The sequence below is a fragment of the Leopardus geoffroyi genome, chromosome A1 (assembly GCF_018350155.1).
Source record: "Leopardus geoffroyi isolate Oge1 chromosome A1, O.geoffroyi_Oge1_pat1.0, whole genome shotgun sequence".
NCBI classification, from domain to species: domain Eukaryota; kingdom Metazoa; phylum Chordata; class Mammalia; order Carnivora; family Felidae; genus Leopardus; species Leopardus geoffroyi.
The window spans coordinates 180779748-180797867 of NC_059326.1; the positions used below are offsets into that span (position 1 = coordinate 180779748).

General features: G+C 43.5%; 1 protein-coding gene across 22 annotated transcripts in view; it reads right to left on the bottom strand.

Moving 5' to 3' along the window:
• TENM2 (teneurin transmembrane protein 2) overlaps positions 1 to 18120 on the bottom strand; it is a 1977527-nt gene that overhangs the window by 111995 nt on the left and 1847412 nt on the right. For all 22 annotated transcript variants that reach the window (XM_045502305.1, XM_045502315.1, XM_045502361.1 and 19 more), the window contains one exon: positions 3609 to 3755. In XM_045502305.1, the coding sequence (XP_045358261.1) occupies positions 3609 to 3755 (147 nt within the window). The remainder of the gene's footprint in view (positions 1 to 3608; positions 3756 to 18120) is intronic.

An 18120-nucleotide genomic window follows, 5' to 3' on the forward strand; every position in this document is an offset into this window, starting at 1 on the left:
GTCTTTCTAGGCCAGACGGTCTAACAACGCTTCCCCACTTCGAGGTTCCCACTTTTAGAGGAAATCTACACCCTTTCTCCTACCCCTGGCTGTGATGAACTAAATCTCACACCTCTGACTTGGTGGTGATAATTAAATATTATCCGCCTGTCACTTGATGCACATGTTGTGTGTATTCTCAGACTTTAATGAGCTGGTATTTGTCTTCTGTAAGCAAAAATATTTCTTTGAGTCTCTTCTTTTTCAAATTGGGGTGAGCAGTTCAAGTGAAGATCTCTCACTATTAAAAAGACAGTCTACTTGCCGGCATGTGTATCTGAACTGTTTCTACTTCTTCTTAGGGTCAATGGCAGGGAAAGCTTACCCCTTCAGAATCAGCCATTGCTTTCCTGAGGTTAAGTTAGCGGTCACATGATTGGGGGGGCAGTTGTTGGGAGACTTTGAAAGGGATGGGATTAAGAATGCAGGGAATCAGCATAAACTGGTTTTGTGGGATATTTGAATGCAGCTTTTTCCAACAGGGCTTCTCCTATAAGCACTGCAGAATCCAGAAAATATTTGAGTGAAAATTTTCTCAAGTCTTCTAAGGAAGGCACTTAGCTAGTACCATTCTAGATGCATAGGAGAAGAGTTAACTCACTCCATATAATGAATGTCTTAGGACAGTGGCTCTCAAAGAGAACCTGCATCAGCATTACTTGGAAATTTACCAGAAGTTAAAATTCTTGCATCCCACCCCAGGTCTGTGGAATCAGAAATTCGGGGGGATTTAGCAATCAGTGTTCAATCAAGCCTTCCAGGTGGCTTTGCAATAAGCTAAAGTTTCAGAACTACTAGTGGCCATAAAGCACCAGGGCTTAATTCTCTCCCAGAGGAGCCCAGTGTGAAAAAGGCCGTTAAAAGGGCTTCACATATCTGTGTCAATATTTGTATCTATATCTATCTCAGTTTAAAAAAAAAACAAAACAAAACATCTATCACTTTAAACTGAGATTTTTTTTTTTTTTAAACGTAGAGTGTTCCCAGATGAAAAAATGATTTGCCTCTTCCAACTCACTTTGGATGAGCATCCTGTTACTTCCCCATTCATGAGGTTCATAACAAATGTGTTCATTGCAGCTGCTCCCCAGGCTGATATTCATGCTCTGTCTGGGTGCCTCCTCTGACCTACTGTCAGATTTGGAAGCCACATAGCCTTGCTTGAGAACTCCCAAAAGCAGGAGAGAGCCTGGGGCAGAACTCCTACCCCCACCAAAACAAACAAAAAAGTGATATAATTAGTGTGCTGCAGGATTGGATCTGGAGTTGATGAGGAGCAACTTTAATATTTATCAATAAACAGCAAAGTGCTTAGCACACCTCCTAGGGAAGTAATTAACCATAAAAAGGATACTCTGCGCTGAGGAATCTCCTCCAAAAAAAGAACTCAGTTAATTGTGAATTGCTTACGCCAGGTGAGAGACAATCCGTGTCTACCTCTCTCACCTGACATAAGCAACTCTGAATTAACTGGGAGGTTCTTTTTATAAACACTATGCGGAGCCTTTTTTTTTTTCTTGGTGGCTAATTACTTCCTTGGGAGGTTTGCTTTAATAGTTCCCATAACAAGGCCATTATTGTCTTTAGCATAATCACTGCCTCATTTGCTTTTGTGCCTTGCCTTTCTGATGCTCTGCCTCTGCCCAGCGGGAGGGACCCTGCACTGTGCTTGTAGCCTAGTCCTCAGGCCAGCACCAGTCGCACCTATTGAAGTCTCCTCTAGCTCCACTATTTCAGGAATTTGGTTTTCTCCTGGAACGAGCTGTGATGGGGGGGGGGGGGGTAGGGCTGGTGGAGAAGGACGTAGATGGTGCAGGTTATGTTGGGGAGACTGAGTCCCCCTTCCCTATGTGCAGCATTCCAGCCATTTGCTATGCTTTTACCTGCTGACATCTGCAGTGGGGAAGGGCACCAGAGCAGCAGCTCCTTTCTGCAAGAGGAAGGAGCTGATCTATCTGTAAGCAACCACTTTGCTAAGTGAAATCACCAGGGACCAGGAAAAAAAACCAAAAACTGAACCTTGTCAGGATAGGTAATGTGATTTTGACTCAGTCTTGGGAAAAAAAAAATGTATGGATATATGCAGTTATGCCTCACTTCATTCAAAAATGAATTAAAGTGGCTTCTGTTTTGGCTCTGTTTCAGTAAGGTAATGAATGAATGGAGCTCTGTAAATTACATTGGCTCTATAAACTTTTTTGATTGGTGTACTCCTATCATTATATGTATGTTAGCTTATTTACACATTATGTACATGTATAACAGCAAGAATATATTATGGAAATTGCAAAGTGTCTATTTAGAGGACGAGGAAAAGTAAAAATAGAATATCTAACACTTTCAACCATCACCCTGATGGATTACACCCCCTTCTGGACACTACCTAAACTGACCTTGGGGTCATGAGGGCAGGGGATGACACTTCCAGAGCACAGGGATTGACAGAGTGGGACTATACACATTTTTATTAAATCAAATAGTTGAATGCATGGATCCTGTTACACTCTGAAACAACTTGCACTCTGAGGGAATTCTGGCCAGTTAGTAATTTTGGTGGGAGTGGGTCACACACCTGAACTAAAGCCTAGGGAGCACTGCTCCACATTCTTAGGAAATCACACAGCCCCTATGCTACTGCAACTCCATTTAGCCCCAGAATTTTACCATTTCATCAGGGAATAACACAGGAAAGAAAATTCAATTCAGAGGTTCAGAACAGGGATTGGCAAATTTCCTATAAAGGGCCAGAGAGTAAATATTTTAGGCTTTATCAGCCATGTGGTCTCTGTCTAACTATTCAATGCTGCCTTTGAGGGTGATACATAAACTAATAGGCAATAGGCTATCTTCCAATAAAACTTCATAAATGAACACTGAAATTTGAATTCTACACAGTTTTCACATCTCTTGAAATATTGTTCTTTAGATTCCCACCCCACCCCCCCAACCTTTTGAAATGTAGAAACCAGTTTTTAGCTATATAATGACAGGCAATGCATTGGATTCGGTCTGTAGTTTGCCAACCACTGTTTGGAAAGTGGACTTTGGAGTCAGATCTGGGTTTGCGTCCCAATTTTACTATTGGTAGCTCTTATAAAGTTACTTAACTATGGTCTAAGCTTCAGTTTCCTCATTTGTAAAGTAACATCTCAAAGGGCTGTAAGGATGGAGGGATTGCCTGTGATGTCTGAGCACAGCGTGAAGCACATATTGTGATCATCATCATCGATTTGTTTGTAACTTCCAGCCCTGAAGGGTCAGGCAGGAGCAGGGACCCAAAGGCAGAGCCAGGGCCCAGCCACCTTTCTGTGGTGGTGCTACTTGCCAATCCAAAGCCAGCATCAAACCCCAGTGCCTTCAGCCTTGTCTCTATGAGCACCCCCCTGGCCCAACGACGCCTCCCCCCCCCCCCGCCCCCCCGTTCTTTGCTGCATTTGCTTCAAAGGAAATGTTACAACAACATTTGACAATAGTATAGGGGAGGTCTTTCAGGAAAAAAATGACTCATGATGGAAGTATACACAATGCTCTGCTCTTGAGGGGCTGGGAATTAGAAGACGCTTGCTCACCTCCCTCATTATCCTTGTTATCAGCACAGGAGGTTTCCATGGCAACGTTGCATCCGGGCCCTCTCCAGCCGGTCTGGCAGACACACTGCCAGCTGTTCTGACCCAGCGTGCATCTCCCGTTGCCGTTGCACAAATCAGGGCAGCCATCTGGTTGGAGAAATGGAGAGGATGAGAAGGAGGGACGTGAGGCCATGCTGGGGCTGCAGGGGAGCCATGCAAAGGGGGAGCAAGGCCGCAGGGCAGCCACTGGGCCAGCCTCAGAGTGGGGCCAGTGCCTGCCTTCGAAAGAGTCAGGGAAGCAGGCAATGCATGCAGTTGCAAGACAGTGGGGTCCCAGATGCAGGGGATCCCCAATGACACTGACCTGTGTGAAGGGGTCTGAGGCAAACTTCCCAAAGTGGGGAATATTCCAGAAAACTAAACCAGCTCTGACCTTAAAAGCCTAGGTAGGCTGTTATTTCTAGCCAGTAGCTCAAAAGTGAGGCTACCTCCAAAAAAATTTTTTTTCCTCCATTTTTTTTTTAGAAGTACCTTCTGCAGAAAAGAGAAAATTCCCTATCAACCCAGGATGGAGGCAAAGTGACCTCCATCATTCAGAATCTCAAGGATACACTTACGTATGATTATTACAAGCTTCTTATGACCAAGAACTAGATGGCTCTGCTGGGCCATTTTCATATTTTTGTAATATTTAGTTTTAAGGGGGCACTTTAAAACGTTGGCTGTTTATCACTCAACCTATTTATATCATGATTTAAAAATACTGCTGAATCTGAAGGCTGTGGAAGGAGTGGGTACTCAGTGTCATGAATGGGGAAAAGAGATCAAAGTGTATGTGCATGGGGAATGAGGTGGTGCTCGAGTAATTCCGATTTTGTGGTAATATTTTCTTTCCTCTTTTCTTTTTCATGTGGTGGGGAGGAGTACAAAATCAGCAGCCTACCTAATTCCCTAATCGCTCCAGCACCCCAAAACTCTGCACCTACCACTCTTCTGACCTGAGCTTGGGTGCCAGGAGCCCGGGTGAGGGAAGAGGAGGAAGGGTAGCAGGGAGCACTAACAAGGGAGGGGAAAGTCTCCCCCCGCCCCCCCCCCTCGGCAGAGCCTCTGTCACCCTTTATAGGATGTGGAGAGCAGCACTGAATTGGTAGGATATCACCACACTCCCCAAACCTACTTGCTGGCAAGCTTTCCTGGATATGTTTTCATTTTTCCTTTAACAGTTTTATTGAGCCATAATTTACATACCATAAAATTCACCTGTTTTAAGTGCACAATGCAGCGACTTCTGGTAAATTTACAGAGTTCTGCAACCTAGGTATGTTCTTCTTACTTCATTTAAATATACCCCAAATGACCACTAATTTAATTGTCCCAAGAATGTAACTTCCCTGAATATCTATCTCTAATTCTATCTCCACCTCTGTCACCATATCTATCTACAGCTCTTTCTATATCTAGTTTTAAACCACACAAAGTGCAGTGGGCGGGGGCGGGGGGAGGTTGGACTGTTGTGAGGGGATGGAGAGCTTTGCAATGAGGGAGGCAATTGATGTGAAACCATTCTGGCCCAAGTCTTCTGAATCAAAAGCATGCATCTCCCCCTACTTCTCTCTCCAGGGTTCCACAGGCCTTAGAATGACATTTTAGCTCTCTTCTCTTGAGTCTCCCTTGTGAGAATGCCAACAAACCTAATCTGTGCATGTGGCAGTGGTGGGAATTGAAAGGACTCCCCCCAGGAGGAAAGGTCTGGAGTGTCTGAAAATGAGTTGAAATTTGCTTATTTAAGATATCTTACATTTGAAAATTGTTCCCTCCCATCCTTTCCAGATAGTGTATGGGTTAGGACCTGAGAGAACAGGATAAGGAAAGGAGGAGAAATTCTATGTGGGGGAGTCTCTGTGAGGAAGCTGAGCTGGCTTGAGAGGAGAAACAGGAGACTGTTACCAGAGAACCTGTTTCCTTTTGCTGTGTAGCCCAGCACTAAATCCAGGATGCAAACAAAGCATAAGTGTCTGCATAGCTCAAGAAAGACTTGCTGGTATCCACACTTATTTTTACAGATCCCAGACCCAAATTTCCATTCCTTTCCTTACCAAGGAAGTGACCATGGCCCTGCCTGGAGAACCGCTGACATCCCCTTTGTTCATACTGTGGGTGTATTCTGGGAGTGGAAGCCATCAGTTTCAGAGAATTACCACAAACATTTCACAGGAGCAAAATGAAACTCAGTAGGAAAAGCCCAAGGGACTTATCAGAGGTTCTCAAGGAAAAGAGTGTATCTCCAACCTCCAGCCACCTCCAGCTTTACAATTTCCACCAGTAGAGTTTTGGTTGAATGGATCACAGGGAATACACTAAATGACAGACCTAGCAACATTTGCTCAGCATGCCATCTATTATATGTGCTTTGTTATTTAGCCACTTTGAGGTCTCATGTTTGACTAAAATCACACCCAAAGTCTCAACAGAAGCCTCATTGTGCAGGAAACCCACGTCGACTACATAAAATTTAAATTTGCAAAGAACACTAGCATGTCAGTCAGAGATAGGCACTCAAAATATCTGTGCTCTTAGATTGAAATGAAGCTTTTTCCCCCTTTCTCTTTCTCTTTTGATTTTTTTTCCTCCCCCCAACCAACCGAAGTGAGATAAACAGACCACAGTAGCAGGTTTTCTCCACATCATATGAGGAAGATGAAAACATGAACAGTGGGAAGCTGGCAAATCTCTGAGAAGTTTCGGGGTAGCTGGGAATTAATGGACAGCACTTTGCTTTTAGCTTGAAGAGGAGGAAAGTAGCCTTGGCAGGTGCGTGGTGTTGCTAGGCAACCCCAAGCTATCCCCAGCACAAGTTCATTCGGCTGATGGCCTTCTGAGGAGGTGATTCGTTGTGTTTGTAAAGTGCAAAGCCAGCTTCTGCTTAAGGAAAAACAAAATGTAGGAAGTAATTAGTCTGGAGGGCAAATGGGCGTCAGGTGGCAACTTTTCTCTGGAGAGGATTTTACAACTAAAGTTGGAATGGACTTATGGGCTCATGCTTGGGGATCCAAGAGATCTCCCATATGGAGTCTTCTGGATTTCAGGCTAGCACTGCTGACTTCCTTCAGTGTCCACCTCTGAGATCACTGATATAGAATGTGGTAAGGCATATTTTTTCATTCTTTGCACAGCTAGGCAGCTGGCTGTCTGGAGACTCCAGGTTCTATCATGACCCTAGGCTAGTGGGTCTCCACTGAGGCTCGTTAGTTCCCTTTTCTTCTTTTAGGGGACATTTGGCAAGGTCTGGAGACATTTTTGATTATCACAACTTGGGGAGGATGCTACTGACATCTAGTGCATAGAGGTCAGGAGTACCGCTTGACATTCTAAAATGCACAGGACAGTCTGCATAACAATACAGCTTCAAATGTCAATAGTGCCAAGGTTGAGAAACCTTGCCCTGGACCCTCAACTCCATGAAACTGGAGAGTTCCTTGTTTGCTGGCCTCATGTCAGGCACATTGTAGATGCTTGAATGAATGGCCAGTCAGGTTGTGCTGTATCATTTCAGCCTGCCTTATCTATAAACTCTTCTGAGAGTCATGAGAATATGGGGGCCCCCTTCTCAAAGATCAAAAGAGAACTTTCAAGGCCATCAGTGATATCTTGGGCTGGTTCTATCAGAATTCCAATGCCTTTGGCAGGGTGGAAATGATATAGTTTCTAAGACTTCTACATACAGAATTTCAACCACTAAAACAACAGCAACAACAACAACAACAACAATCCATCAACACAGTTACCAGGTAGGCAGGCTTTTTGCCTTGACAAAAATTAGACCTAATGCAGAAATTTGGGATTAAAAAAAACAGCAACCCAAAACTCACACTTATACTCCGATGACTCCCAAATCTTTACCTCCAGTCCTCTGAGGTCTGTACCTGGACTCCAACTCACATCTCAACATCTCCATCTGTTCACTCACAAGTACCTCAAACTCAAGAGAATTTGGCCTCTTTACCCCCAACCCCCCAAACTCTGATCCATTGATCAATGAATGGCACCTCCATGTACCCCAATGCCACAACCTTAGAGTCATTCTTAATACCCTCCACAGTCCTCCACCACCTCTGTAATCTCTTATACCTTGTCAACAACCAAGTCCTGCCTGATTTTTATCTTAACAATAAGAAGTCCTACTTGTCCTTCCTTCTAAATATCTCTGGAATCTGCATTTTGTTCCCACCCCCACTGCCTTGCATTAATCCAAGCCTCCTCATCTTTGCTCTGGACTCTTGTGAAAGCCTCCTAACTGGTCTCCCTGCTTCCAGTCTTGCACCACCATCCACTTCTCTATGTTCAGGAAACTACACAAAACACATCCACAGCTTTCCATTGACCCCAAGGTAGAGGCTGAAGTCTTTCACCTGGCTTAGAGACCTTATGTGAACTGGTTCTCATGTCAGCCCATCTCTGTATCACTTTAGGCTTTGGTCAGATCAAAACTGTTCAGTCTTTCTTCATCTGCCTAACTTCAACCATTCTTCAGATCCCCACCCAGAAGTCATCTCTAGGAAGACTTTCCAAAGCTCCCAGTTCCAGGCTAGCTACACCTGTGATAGTGCTTTTATCCTGCCCTATCCTACCCTACCCTACCCTACCCTTGCTTACCCTGCCCTATCCTATCCTGCTCTGCCCTAGCCTAGCCTAGCCTACCCTATCCTACCCCACCTTACTTTATCCTATCCTACCCTATCCTATCCTACCATATCCACCACACTGTATCAGAACTGTCTAGCATCTCCTTGATACTTGCTATCCATGTAGCAGCCACTCCTTAAGACATTTTACTGTCACTTGCTAGAAAATTATTGCAATAAATGTGTACATAGCCAACTATAATTTGAATGGTGCCTCTAGACTTATGCAGTGTACAACTGAACAGCTTCCCTGGGCACTCCTGTTATGAAGTAAATCTGTCAGGGCAGGTGCCATGTCTATCCTGTTTACTCTTGGATTGCTAATACTCAATAAATAGGGAAATGAATGAATGACTTTTAACTGAACTCAGAATCTCCAACATCTTTGGCAGAGTGGAAATGGAATTGTTTCCAAGACTTTACTACACATGGAATTCCAAACACTAAAAAACCCCCCAAAAACCAAACAACAACAACAACAACAAAAACCTCCAATGACACAGTTACCAGGTAGGCAGGCTTTTTGTCTTAACAAATATTAGGCATGAGGAAAATAATGTCTAAACTACAGTAAAAAGGGGAGCATAAATGCACTTGAAGAAAGCTGTAATTACCATAAAAGGCTTTTCTAAAAAAGCATCAAGGAATGTTCTGCCATGTGCAGCAATTTAGAGGTAGAAATAAGTGGCTAATAGTATATAAGGGTTGTAAGGGGTATGTAGTGTATAAGGGGTGTAGAAAGAGAAGAAGGATCTTAACATTCAGCATCAAGCACACCTTAGAAAAGCACACCCTACCCAGATAGAAATGAAGGTGAAAACACAAAACAGGCTGTGTATAAATGAGGACAGATGACAGGAAAGCTTGAAAAGTGATGGATCCCTGCTTGGCTCAAGAGACCATTAGGAGAGCTACTGCATCCTGGAATAAACCCTGGTGGAAAGTCTTCTGAATCAAGGGGAAAACCTTAACCTGGTTGGGGTCAGAAAATTCTGGGATTAAAACCTAGATTCGCCTCTTGCTGTCTGTGTGACCTTGAGCTGGTGTTTCACCTCTTACTCCTGTTGGTAAAACTCTGTATCTTACAAATTAATCTTATTTACTGTCCTTCCCAATATAACCTGCATGGAGGCTGGGACTTTGGTCTCTTTTGTTCACTGAGATATCTTCAGTGTCTAGAAAAACAGTTGGCATATAACAGGCATTTATTAAATGTTTGTTGAATAAATAACTCAACAAAGGTGATGATGATACTTTGTACAGATGCCAGAGGGGTGAAATGAAATTATACAGGTAAAGGTTTTAGCATAGAGCTTGGTATATTGTGAATGTTCAATAGATAGTAGCTCTTGTAGTTCGTGTTGATATGGCTGCTCTTGCAAACATTACAGTTAGTGCTGGGCTTTTCTCTGGGGCAAAGTTATAAGTGCAGGCTATTTCTCTTTGCCTTACCTCCAGGTCAGGATAAAAAACACAAGCCTATCCTGTTTCAGGTTAAAAAAAAAACTCCAGTATTCTCAGTATATGACTGCATCCAAGAACCCAGCAATGCCAAGTTGGTCTGGGTAAGTGAGAGGAAAACCCACTGAAGCTAAGGGCAATTCTGAGGGGCAGGAGAGTTGAAGGTAGAATAAATGGTGGCTTTTTTCTCTTGGACAGGATTGTACTTTGGCATGTTAACTTAATTAGGGAACCCCTCTCTTTCAATTGTTTTAGATATCACTGTTTTCTGAGAGCTGAGCATTGTTGGAATTGAGAAGCGGATACACACTGGAAATATGTAATAGAGTCTTCCATTGCATTCCAGAACTCTTTGGAATTGAAAATAGCTGAGGTGTTGGGGACCATGTATCACCAGGGGTTCAGCAGCCATTTATACTAAACAGCAGTGGCAGACACTCAGAAAATTAATTTGGTGCTTCAAGACACTCTGGGGAAAGCTCAAACTAATTTTAGAAGACTGGCTGCCAAAGAAGCATTCTGGTACCCAGAAAATGGAAGTGCTTGTCCCTCTTGCTCACCTGTGTGAGGAGGAGGGAGCTATGTAGGGAATCTGTTTCTAGGTACAAATTGGCATGGAAACTCAGCCATGAACCTATACTTGAATGGCTGCTTCTGCTTTGTTAGGGAAGACATGGCAAATCCAGAGACAGATGTTTTTCTCTGTTTCAGCAGCCTCTGTATGTCTTAAAGGGTTTGTGTAGGAAAGCATATGGGGGATGCTGGGTAGGGATGGCTGGGAAGGCTAGTGATCCTTTCCATGGTCCACTGCTCATCTTCTGCTCATAAGGCAGAAATCATACCCCTCAGCCTTAGGAGTAACAGAAGCAGCAGAGCCTCTGTGCAAGGGGACATAAATTTGGATCCAGCTGTCTATGTTGCACGTTTCCTGGATGTACCTGGATTCTCACTGATCAGCATCATTTCTGTCTGCCCAGGAAAATGTAGGCAGCAGGCTTAGCCTTGGCCTCAGAGAAAACGGTGAACTTAAAAACAAATTCCTTCCACATTGGAGAGAAAAGGGGAAAGGAAGATACATCTTTTTTTTTTTTTTAACTGTTTTGATGCTTTAAGCTCTTATTATTACTTTGTTTTTCTGAACCAGTAGAAGATCATGGGGGGTGGGGGGGAGGAAACAGTGTTTAGTCAACAGTAGCTGCAAATAGCTCTTCTTGGGAGGGGGGAAGCTCCTGTCAATTACTTAGTGAATTCAAGACTGAATCATTGTCACCCAGTAGAACCAGGGTTTCACACAAGACTATGCTTCCCTTGGGGGAGCTTGCCTTCTTCCTCTGGAACATCCTCTTTATTCCACTTCACCTAACACAGGAGGATGTCGTGGGCTAGTGCTGGGAAAACACCACCATGTCGCTAAGGCAAAAACAACTGATACCATGTTGAAATCTGCTGAAAACGCACCAGGGGTTTCTCCAATTGATTAGATAGGAACAGTGCTTCTCAAAGCATGGTCCTGGGACCAGCAGCATCAATGTCACCTGGGAACTCATTAGAAATGCACAGTCTTGGGCTCCATCCCAGGCCTACTGAATCAGAACCTCGGGGGTGGGGCCTGGAAATCTGCATTTTAACCAGCCCTGGGGAGGGAGGGATTCAAATGTCTGCTCTGTGTGAGAACCACTGCTTTAGGGTTAAGTCCTGAACCTCTAAAAGGGCCTTGAAGGCCCTGCATTTATCTGGCCCTGTCCATTTCTCCCTCTCAGGTCACACATCACATCAGGCTCTGCTCCCTGAGCTTCAGCCACACTGCCTGGCTGGGTTCTAGAACACAGCCTGCATCCTCCTCTTGGACTTCTGCAGCTCCCTATCCCTAAACAACACTCCCTGCACTCTGGTTAGAGCCATTCATCCTGGGCTTAGCCAGTGCTCCTTCAGAAGGCTTTTTGACTTCCAGCCTGGGGGTCCTCCCCACTAGGTGATGTCATGCACCACCCACTCCCCCTCCTATAGCGCTCCTGCTTTGTCTCACTTCCAATTCATCCTTTGTTTCAAGCAGTGGGTCTCAACCTGGTGTGCATTAGAATTGGCTGAGAGTTCTGAAAAATCTGGATGCTAGACTGAACCCCAATTAAATCAAAATCTCTGAGGATAAGACTCCAGCATCAGTATTTTTATTTTTTTGAGCTCCCCAAGTGATTCCTGTGTGCGGCTGAGAGTGAAAACCAGCAGTTTAATGCCCATCATCCTGGGAGCCTCTAAGCCTCCGGAGTGCAAAGACTCCGACTCTGTTGTGTATGGCTGTTTTCCCAGCGCACACCCCAGTGCCTAGCATTACAGGTATTTGTTGAATGAATGCATAAATAGACCGTATGTGCGGTGTTTCTGCTGTTTCACTGTGCCCTTGATTCAGCAGCCAGGTAAAAGTAAAAGCTCCCCGCAGTCTACATCCCAAGCCCCTGGCTGGATGGCACTTCTCCAAGCAAAAGAAACAGCTGGTTGCAGCACAGGGTCCAAAACCAAGCTGATGACAGTGACTGTCAATAAGTGCGGGAGTAGGTCCGTGCCTTTCAACTTGGAAGAAGCTGACGCCTCCTGACTGAAAGAGACAGAATAGAGCCCCCAGCGAGGTAGAAGAGAGCACGTTGGTAGATTAAGAGGGTGACACAAAGGCATGGATGACAATAATAAGAAAGTCCAATGGTTTAATTTGGTTCTTGGAGAATAATCAAGTTGTTGTACCTTATGTTGCTTATTCCCACAGCTGTCTGGCAAATAATGAATGTGGTACCTACCCGGTATGGAAATAGGGACAAAGACGCGACTTTGATTTCTTATTTGTTATTTTTAACCATCCAATTTCTATACCCACTGAGCATCCTTATAGCCACAGGAGGGTCATAAAAATACAAATAACATCTAGGAGGCCTGTGGGCACGGACTCGTTACTTACTGCAGGGCTGATGGCTCTCTTTTAACTAGTGTAAAAGGAGGCCAATGATAAATTGCTGTGTATTTGGTGGTTGTTGCTGTTTGTAGCACAACTTTAGGAAATGTAAGGAAATCACTGGATGCTTGTTTCTTATAGATGGTAAAAGAGCTAGGTTTAGAATCTATCTCAAGACTATGGGTTTTAAATTCTGGATTTTAACATGCTTTTAATATAATAACAATAACAACAGCAGACCCCCAATGTAGACGTTTCTGTGTGCCTGGCCCTCTTTTACACGCCCGGCAAGCATTAGCTCATTTCATTGTCACACCTTATAGTGTAGGTACTATTATTATCCCTATTTCACAAGTGAGGAAACAGAGGCACAGAGAAGTGAATTAACTTGGCCAAATTTGCAGAGTTGGTTAGTGGTGGAGCCAGGATTTGGCAGCAGGCAGACAGACTCTGTAGCCTCTGTTCTCAACCAGAGTCACTAAAGGTCCTTGTTTACCTGAAACTGTTTTAGCACTAAGAGTCCCTGATCCCAGGAAACTTCTTAGTCCCGGGCAACTTGGACAACTGGCTATCATCAAGGACAGGGACTGAGCACTGGGATCTTTTCATTGGAGACGATAGAGGCAGAAGGTAGGGCTGGAGGTGAAGGCCTCCAAGGGCAAGAGGGAAGGCACCTAAAACATACTGGTGTCTCCTCAGGCCAAAGTCCCAGGTCAGCTCAGTAGTCACAGGGCAGAACTTGGTGTGTGAAAGAAATGGGCTCTGGATCCGGCCTGCCTGGGTTCAAATCCTGGCTCCACCCCTTGGCTGCATGATCTTGGGCAAAAATGATAAATTCTTTATTCCTTACTTTCTTCATCTGTAAAACCAGGACAATAAAAGTACCTTTTCCAGAGGATTGGTTGGCCTTTAAAAGAGAAGATACATATCACATGCTTAGCATGATGGATAAATATATGTAAATGAATCTAGTAAAATGCAAGATGTGTAAATTTTAAGTAAATGCACATAGTAAATGTTTCAAAACTGATATTATTGTTGTTGTTTAAAGTAACCTCAAATGCTAGCAGAAATGTTTATGTGGCTCAGGGAATTCTTCGATTTTTCGCTTGGCAATGAGGAAAGACTGTACACTATGGTTCAAAACGGGATCGGTTCAGTCAGTATAGCAAAGGCCCCAGGAAGATGCCCTCCAAAGACTGAAACGGAAGTGAGAAAAATGAGGTAATTTCCTGAGAGTTCCATGAGTAAGATCATCACATAATGGATGTGACATGTTATCCAAAGAAGCCCCCCCTAAAATGTAAGAGGCATGTGAGGTGAAACTGAAGTTGCAGGGAGTGGACATCTCAACCAGGCTCAGAAAAGGATGTTAACAGAGAGGTGTGGTCTGCCTGGGGTGTGGAAAGGGGGCCACTGAGGGACATGGGGCAGAAGAGTGACTTGATCTGACTTGAGTTTCTAAAGGATTCCTTCGTGCTAGAAGGACAGACCAAGGATGCGACAAGGATAGAGTCAGAGAGGATGTCCAGGAGGAGGCCATATGGATAATTTCTGTAAGTCATACTGGTGGATTGGTGAGGCATGGGGGTGCCCTGCTACTGTGACCCAACATGGCAGGACTAATTCTATATGTTTTTAGGGTTCCCTACACATCCCTCCAATAGAAAGACTTGTGGTACAGATGCGGAGCAGAGGACAAAATACACTGTCCAGAAAATAGCACTCTGGGTGATACAATTAAATTAAGAGTACAGATTAAACTCTTGAGGTGGGAATCAGCAAATAAACAAAGTTGAAGAGGCTGGATTTTGTGGTGATTCTGCCCTTGTCTCCATGTTGCTTTTCCATATTAAAGGCAACATGCAGAAGTGGAGGGAGAGGGTAGCATGGGTGGAGGAGAGCAGAGAACTACAAAGTCACCCAGGCTCTCTCTCCAGGTTCAGGGCTGCCAGTGTTACACAGAACAGCTCCAGCAAATGACTTCCCTGACTTTCTTGATGTAATGACTTCAGACCAAGAGGCTGCATTTAGTCTGCCAGCTTCATCTAGTTCTTGGCAATAGAGCTTCCTTGGGCCAACCCCAAACACCCTCCCAGGTTATTGCAGCTGGACTTTTAATCCCTTTGCACTCTGTTTATCCCCATAGATCAGCTTGACACATCTGAATTGTGGCATTCAAACACACTTAAAAAGCTCTATGTACCTGTCTATCCTTCCATCCATCTATCCATCATCTATCTATGTATCAATTATCCACCTCTGTATATATATACATATATTTATATTTATTAATCTGTCAAGACTTCCTTACAAACTAGTCCCTCCAAATTATCTGAAGACTTGTTTTTAAAACACTGTGTATCAAATGACCTCATACAGTAGCTGTATTTTATCTTGTTTTATGTTACCATCTACCTGTACAGAAACACCAAAAACATTTCAATCTCTCCTTTGCTTCTTCACTTTCTTTTCTTTCCTCTGGCTGAAATGGCATCTCCCAGCCCCGCCCTTGTTCATTAATCCAGCACCTTCTATCATTCACTCCTTCCCATCCTTGTGACCCAAGTAACCCTGAGTCATGAACTTTTCCTGTTCTTTGAATCTGTTTGCACGTATTTTTCTAGTCCTTTTCTTAACACAGTTTTTAGGTGACCAATAACCTGGGGGGAGGTCATTGGTTGTTATATGTTCTTTATAAATTTTGCGATAAGTCTCAATCAGGAGGTACATTTATGTGTGGCACGTATAAAAAATAAGGAGGTTTTTGTTTTCTGAAAAAATATAGAACGGGAGTCAGAATTTTAAAAATCTGGCCTATGCTATTGTTAGGTGCTATTCTTCCATTTTGCATAATGAATGTACCCTTAGGAAGGTGAGAATTTCTTCTTTGAAAATCCTCTCATTTACAGAGAAACAAAAATCCCTCCTTTCAAATATATTTCAGACATGCAAAACAGCAGCATGTTTCTGTAAAGTCACATTTTAGCTAAATGGATAATTGAATGGTGAATGGGACCTGCTCCTCAGCTGCTAACTTGCAGCGTTTCTACACACACACACACACACACACACTCCCAAATTGCAGCACAGCAATCCCCAGGAGGCAGAAAGCATGACTGATTTTTCCAATAAAGCTGAAAAATCGATAATCCTTGTAGATGGAACGCTCACATCTCTAACCACCTCAGAATTTCATCTCCCTCTGCTATCCCTCCCCAACAAGCTTCTGTCTCTGCCCTGGCACATGTCACCGATTCCATACCGCCAGGATTTAGCCTGAGTTCTATTCCAGTTCTACTGAACGTACCTCTTAGAGAGGCCCTGCAATGCGTCTTGATTTAGAGATGCTTGGGTTTTATGTGGCTCTGGGAAATGTTGTTTAGCTTTTCCGGAGCTCCAATAAGTTCTGATGTATGGCCGTGCATGCCTGCATGATTAATGGCACATGCAAGGACTTGGAGCCTTCGGAGGTCACCCTGTGTGTACTGAATAATACAGCGCAGATCCAAAAATACCCTTGGATGAGAATCCTGGCTCCTCACAAATGCAGTGGCATTGCTTGCTTTAGTTGACATTGCCTGAGACTTGGTGCCTCTCACTGACTGTGCTTCTAAGAAAAGTCACTTCCCCCAAACAGACGTTTTTAAGATAAAAGGGGAATAATTTTGGTTTCTTGGCTATTTCTCTATCAAGTATCAGAGGAACCAGGATAAGTAAGAAGGCTAGGAAAACTAGAAGGCTGATATACTAGACTCTGACAGGACTTCCAAGTTCATGGTAGCTAGGCCATGGTGGGAAGAAAATTAAGCATCTGTGCAAAATATGCTATGGTGTGCAATGCTGTGGCTGAGAATTTAAATGCACCAAAGTCAAGAGATTCGAAATGATGGTTCCCACAGCAACTATAACTCAGTTCTCTGGTGAATATAAAATTAACTTTATTGCAAAACATGCTGTTCAATTTACGCCTTAATATAGTCATGGCAGAGTTACAGTTGCTGTGAGAATGCTAACTCTGAATTGTTTTGAATAATTAATTTAATGAAAAGTTGGTGGAAATGTGAACTCTGATAGAAAGTCAACTTAAATTTAGGGAAGTTGGCCAATTATGTCTATGCTGAGGAGTGATGATTCATTTTGGGAATCTGAAGTAACTTAGTACACTCTTTGGCCTGGGGGGCACTGATAAAGCAGAGAGCCCCAAAATACACTAACAGGGGGATTGTCCTCCATCACTGAAGAAACACTCCTGCAGGTGGAGACTTTACCAACAGATGAGGATACCTTCCTGGTGCCCATACACTCTGATTTTGCTGCTGGCCTCCCAAGTAACCCTCTTGGCACGATTACCTAGGGTCAAAGCAGGTGATCCAAAGAGTGCATTGTTACACCTGGGCTCTGTCAAGTAAATAGAGGATTAGAGCTCACTTCCGCTTGTCACTGATGGTTAGGACTTATGTCAATTGCTTTCCCTCTCTGAGCCAGTTTTCTCACCTGGATGATGATGAGGACAATTTCCACCTCACAAAACTGATATGAAGATTCGATGTGAGAAGGTGTGCTAAGAATTTAGCACTGGGGCTGGCAAGTTTTATGGCCAGTACTCAATAACTGTTAGCTGTTATTATCTGAAAAGGGAATTCAGTAGATCAGTAAATTCCAAACATATGCAAAACCAATCCTTTGGCCTGTCTTGTTATTTCCTTCCAAACTGATTTAATAGAAACCTGAACCAGCAGGCAGGGGGGTGAAAAAGGCTGAAACATGAGTTGGCAGAAAGTTTTGTAAGCAGGAGTTTGTATTCAGTAAAGATACTTGAGACCACTTCTTTTGAAGTTCTGGAAACAAACTAATCTATCATCCCTTCTACTAGATGACTATTTCTCCTTTTTTCCACCACATCATCTCCTTCTCCACGAACCATTTTAGATCTTTTCCTCCTAATTCCTCTCCTCATCATGAAATTTTAATGTCATAGATACATTCTATATCTGCTTATTTATTGCAAATATATTTGTGTTTTATACATGAAAAGGGTAAGAGTTTTGCAGTCTCCCAAAGAACCACTTTTTATTCTGTTTGGGCTGACACTGCCCTCATTTTGAACATATGTGCTAGATTACAGGCCAACACATCCCTTGTTCAAGTCCTCATGCTCCGAAACTCAGGAGAAACCCTTCATTTATTTGGTCATTTCCTTTGCTATTCCTTCTTCAAATCTATCTTTTGACTTCTAGCAAATGGGCTATTTAACTCACGGTGGCTTCTCACTATATCCTTCCCAACTATTCTCCTTTTTTTCTTTCTCTTAAATGATTCCGGAAGGTCACGCCCAGAGAATCTCAAGCCAGCTAGCACTCCTTGAGCACCTGAGGTATTCCTGTTCCAAGGCAGGGCGTAATTTAGGTTCTTTCTGGATATGCCA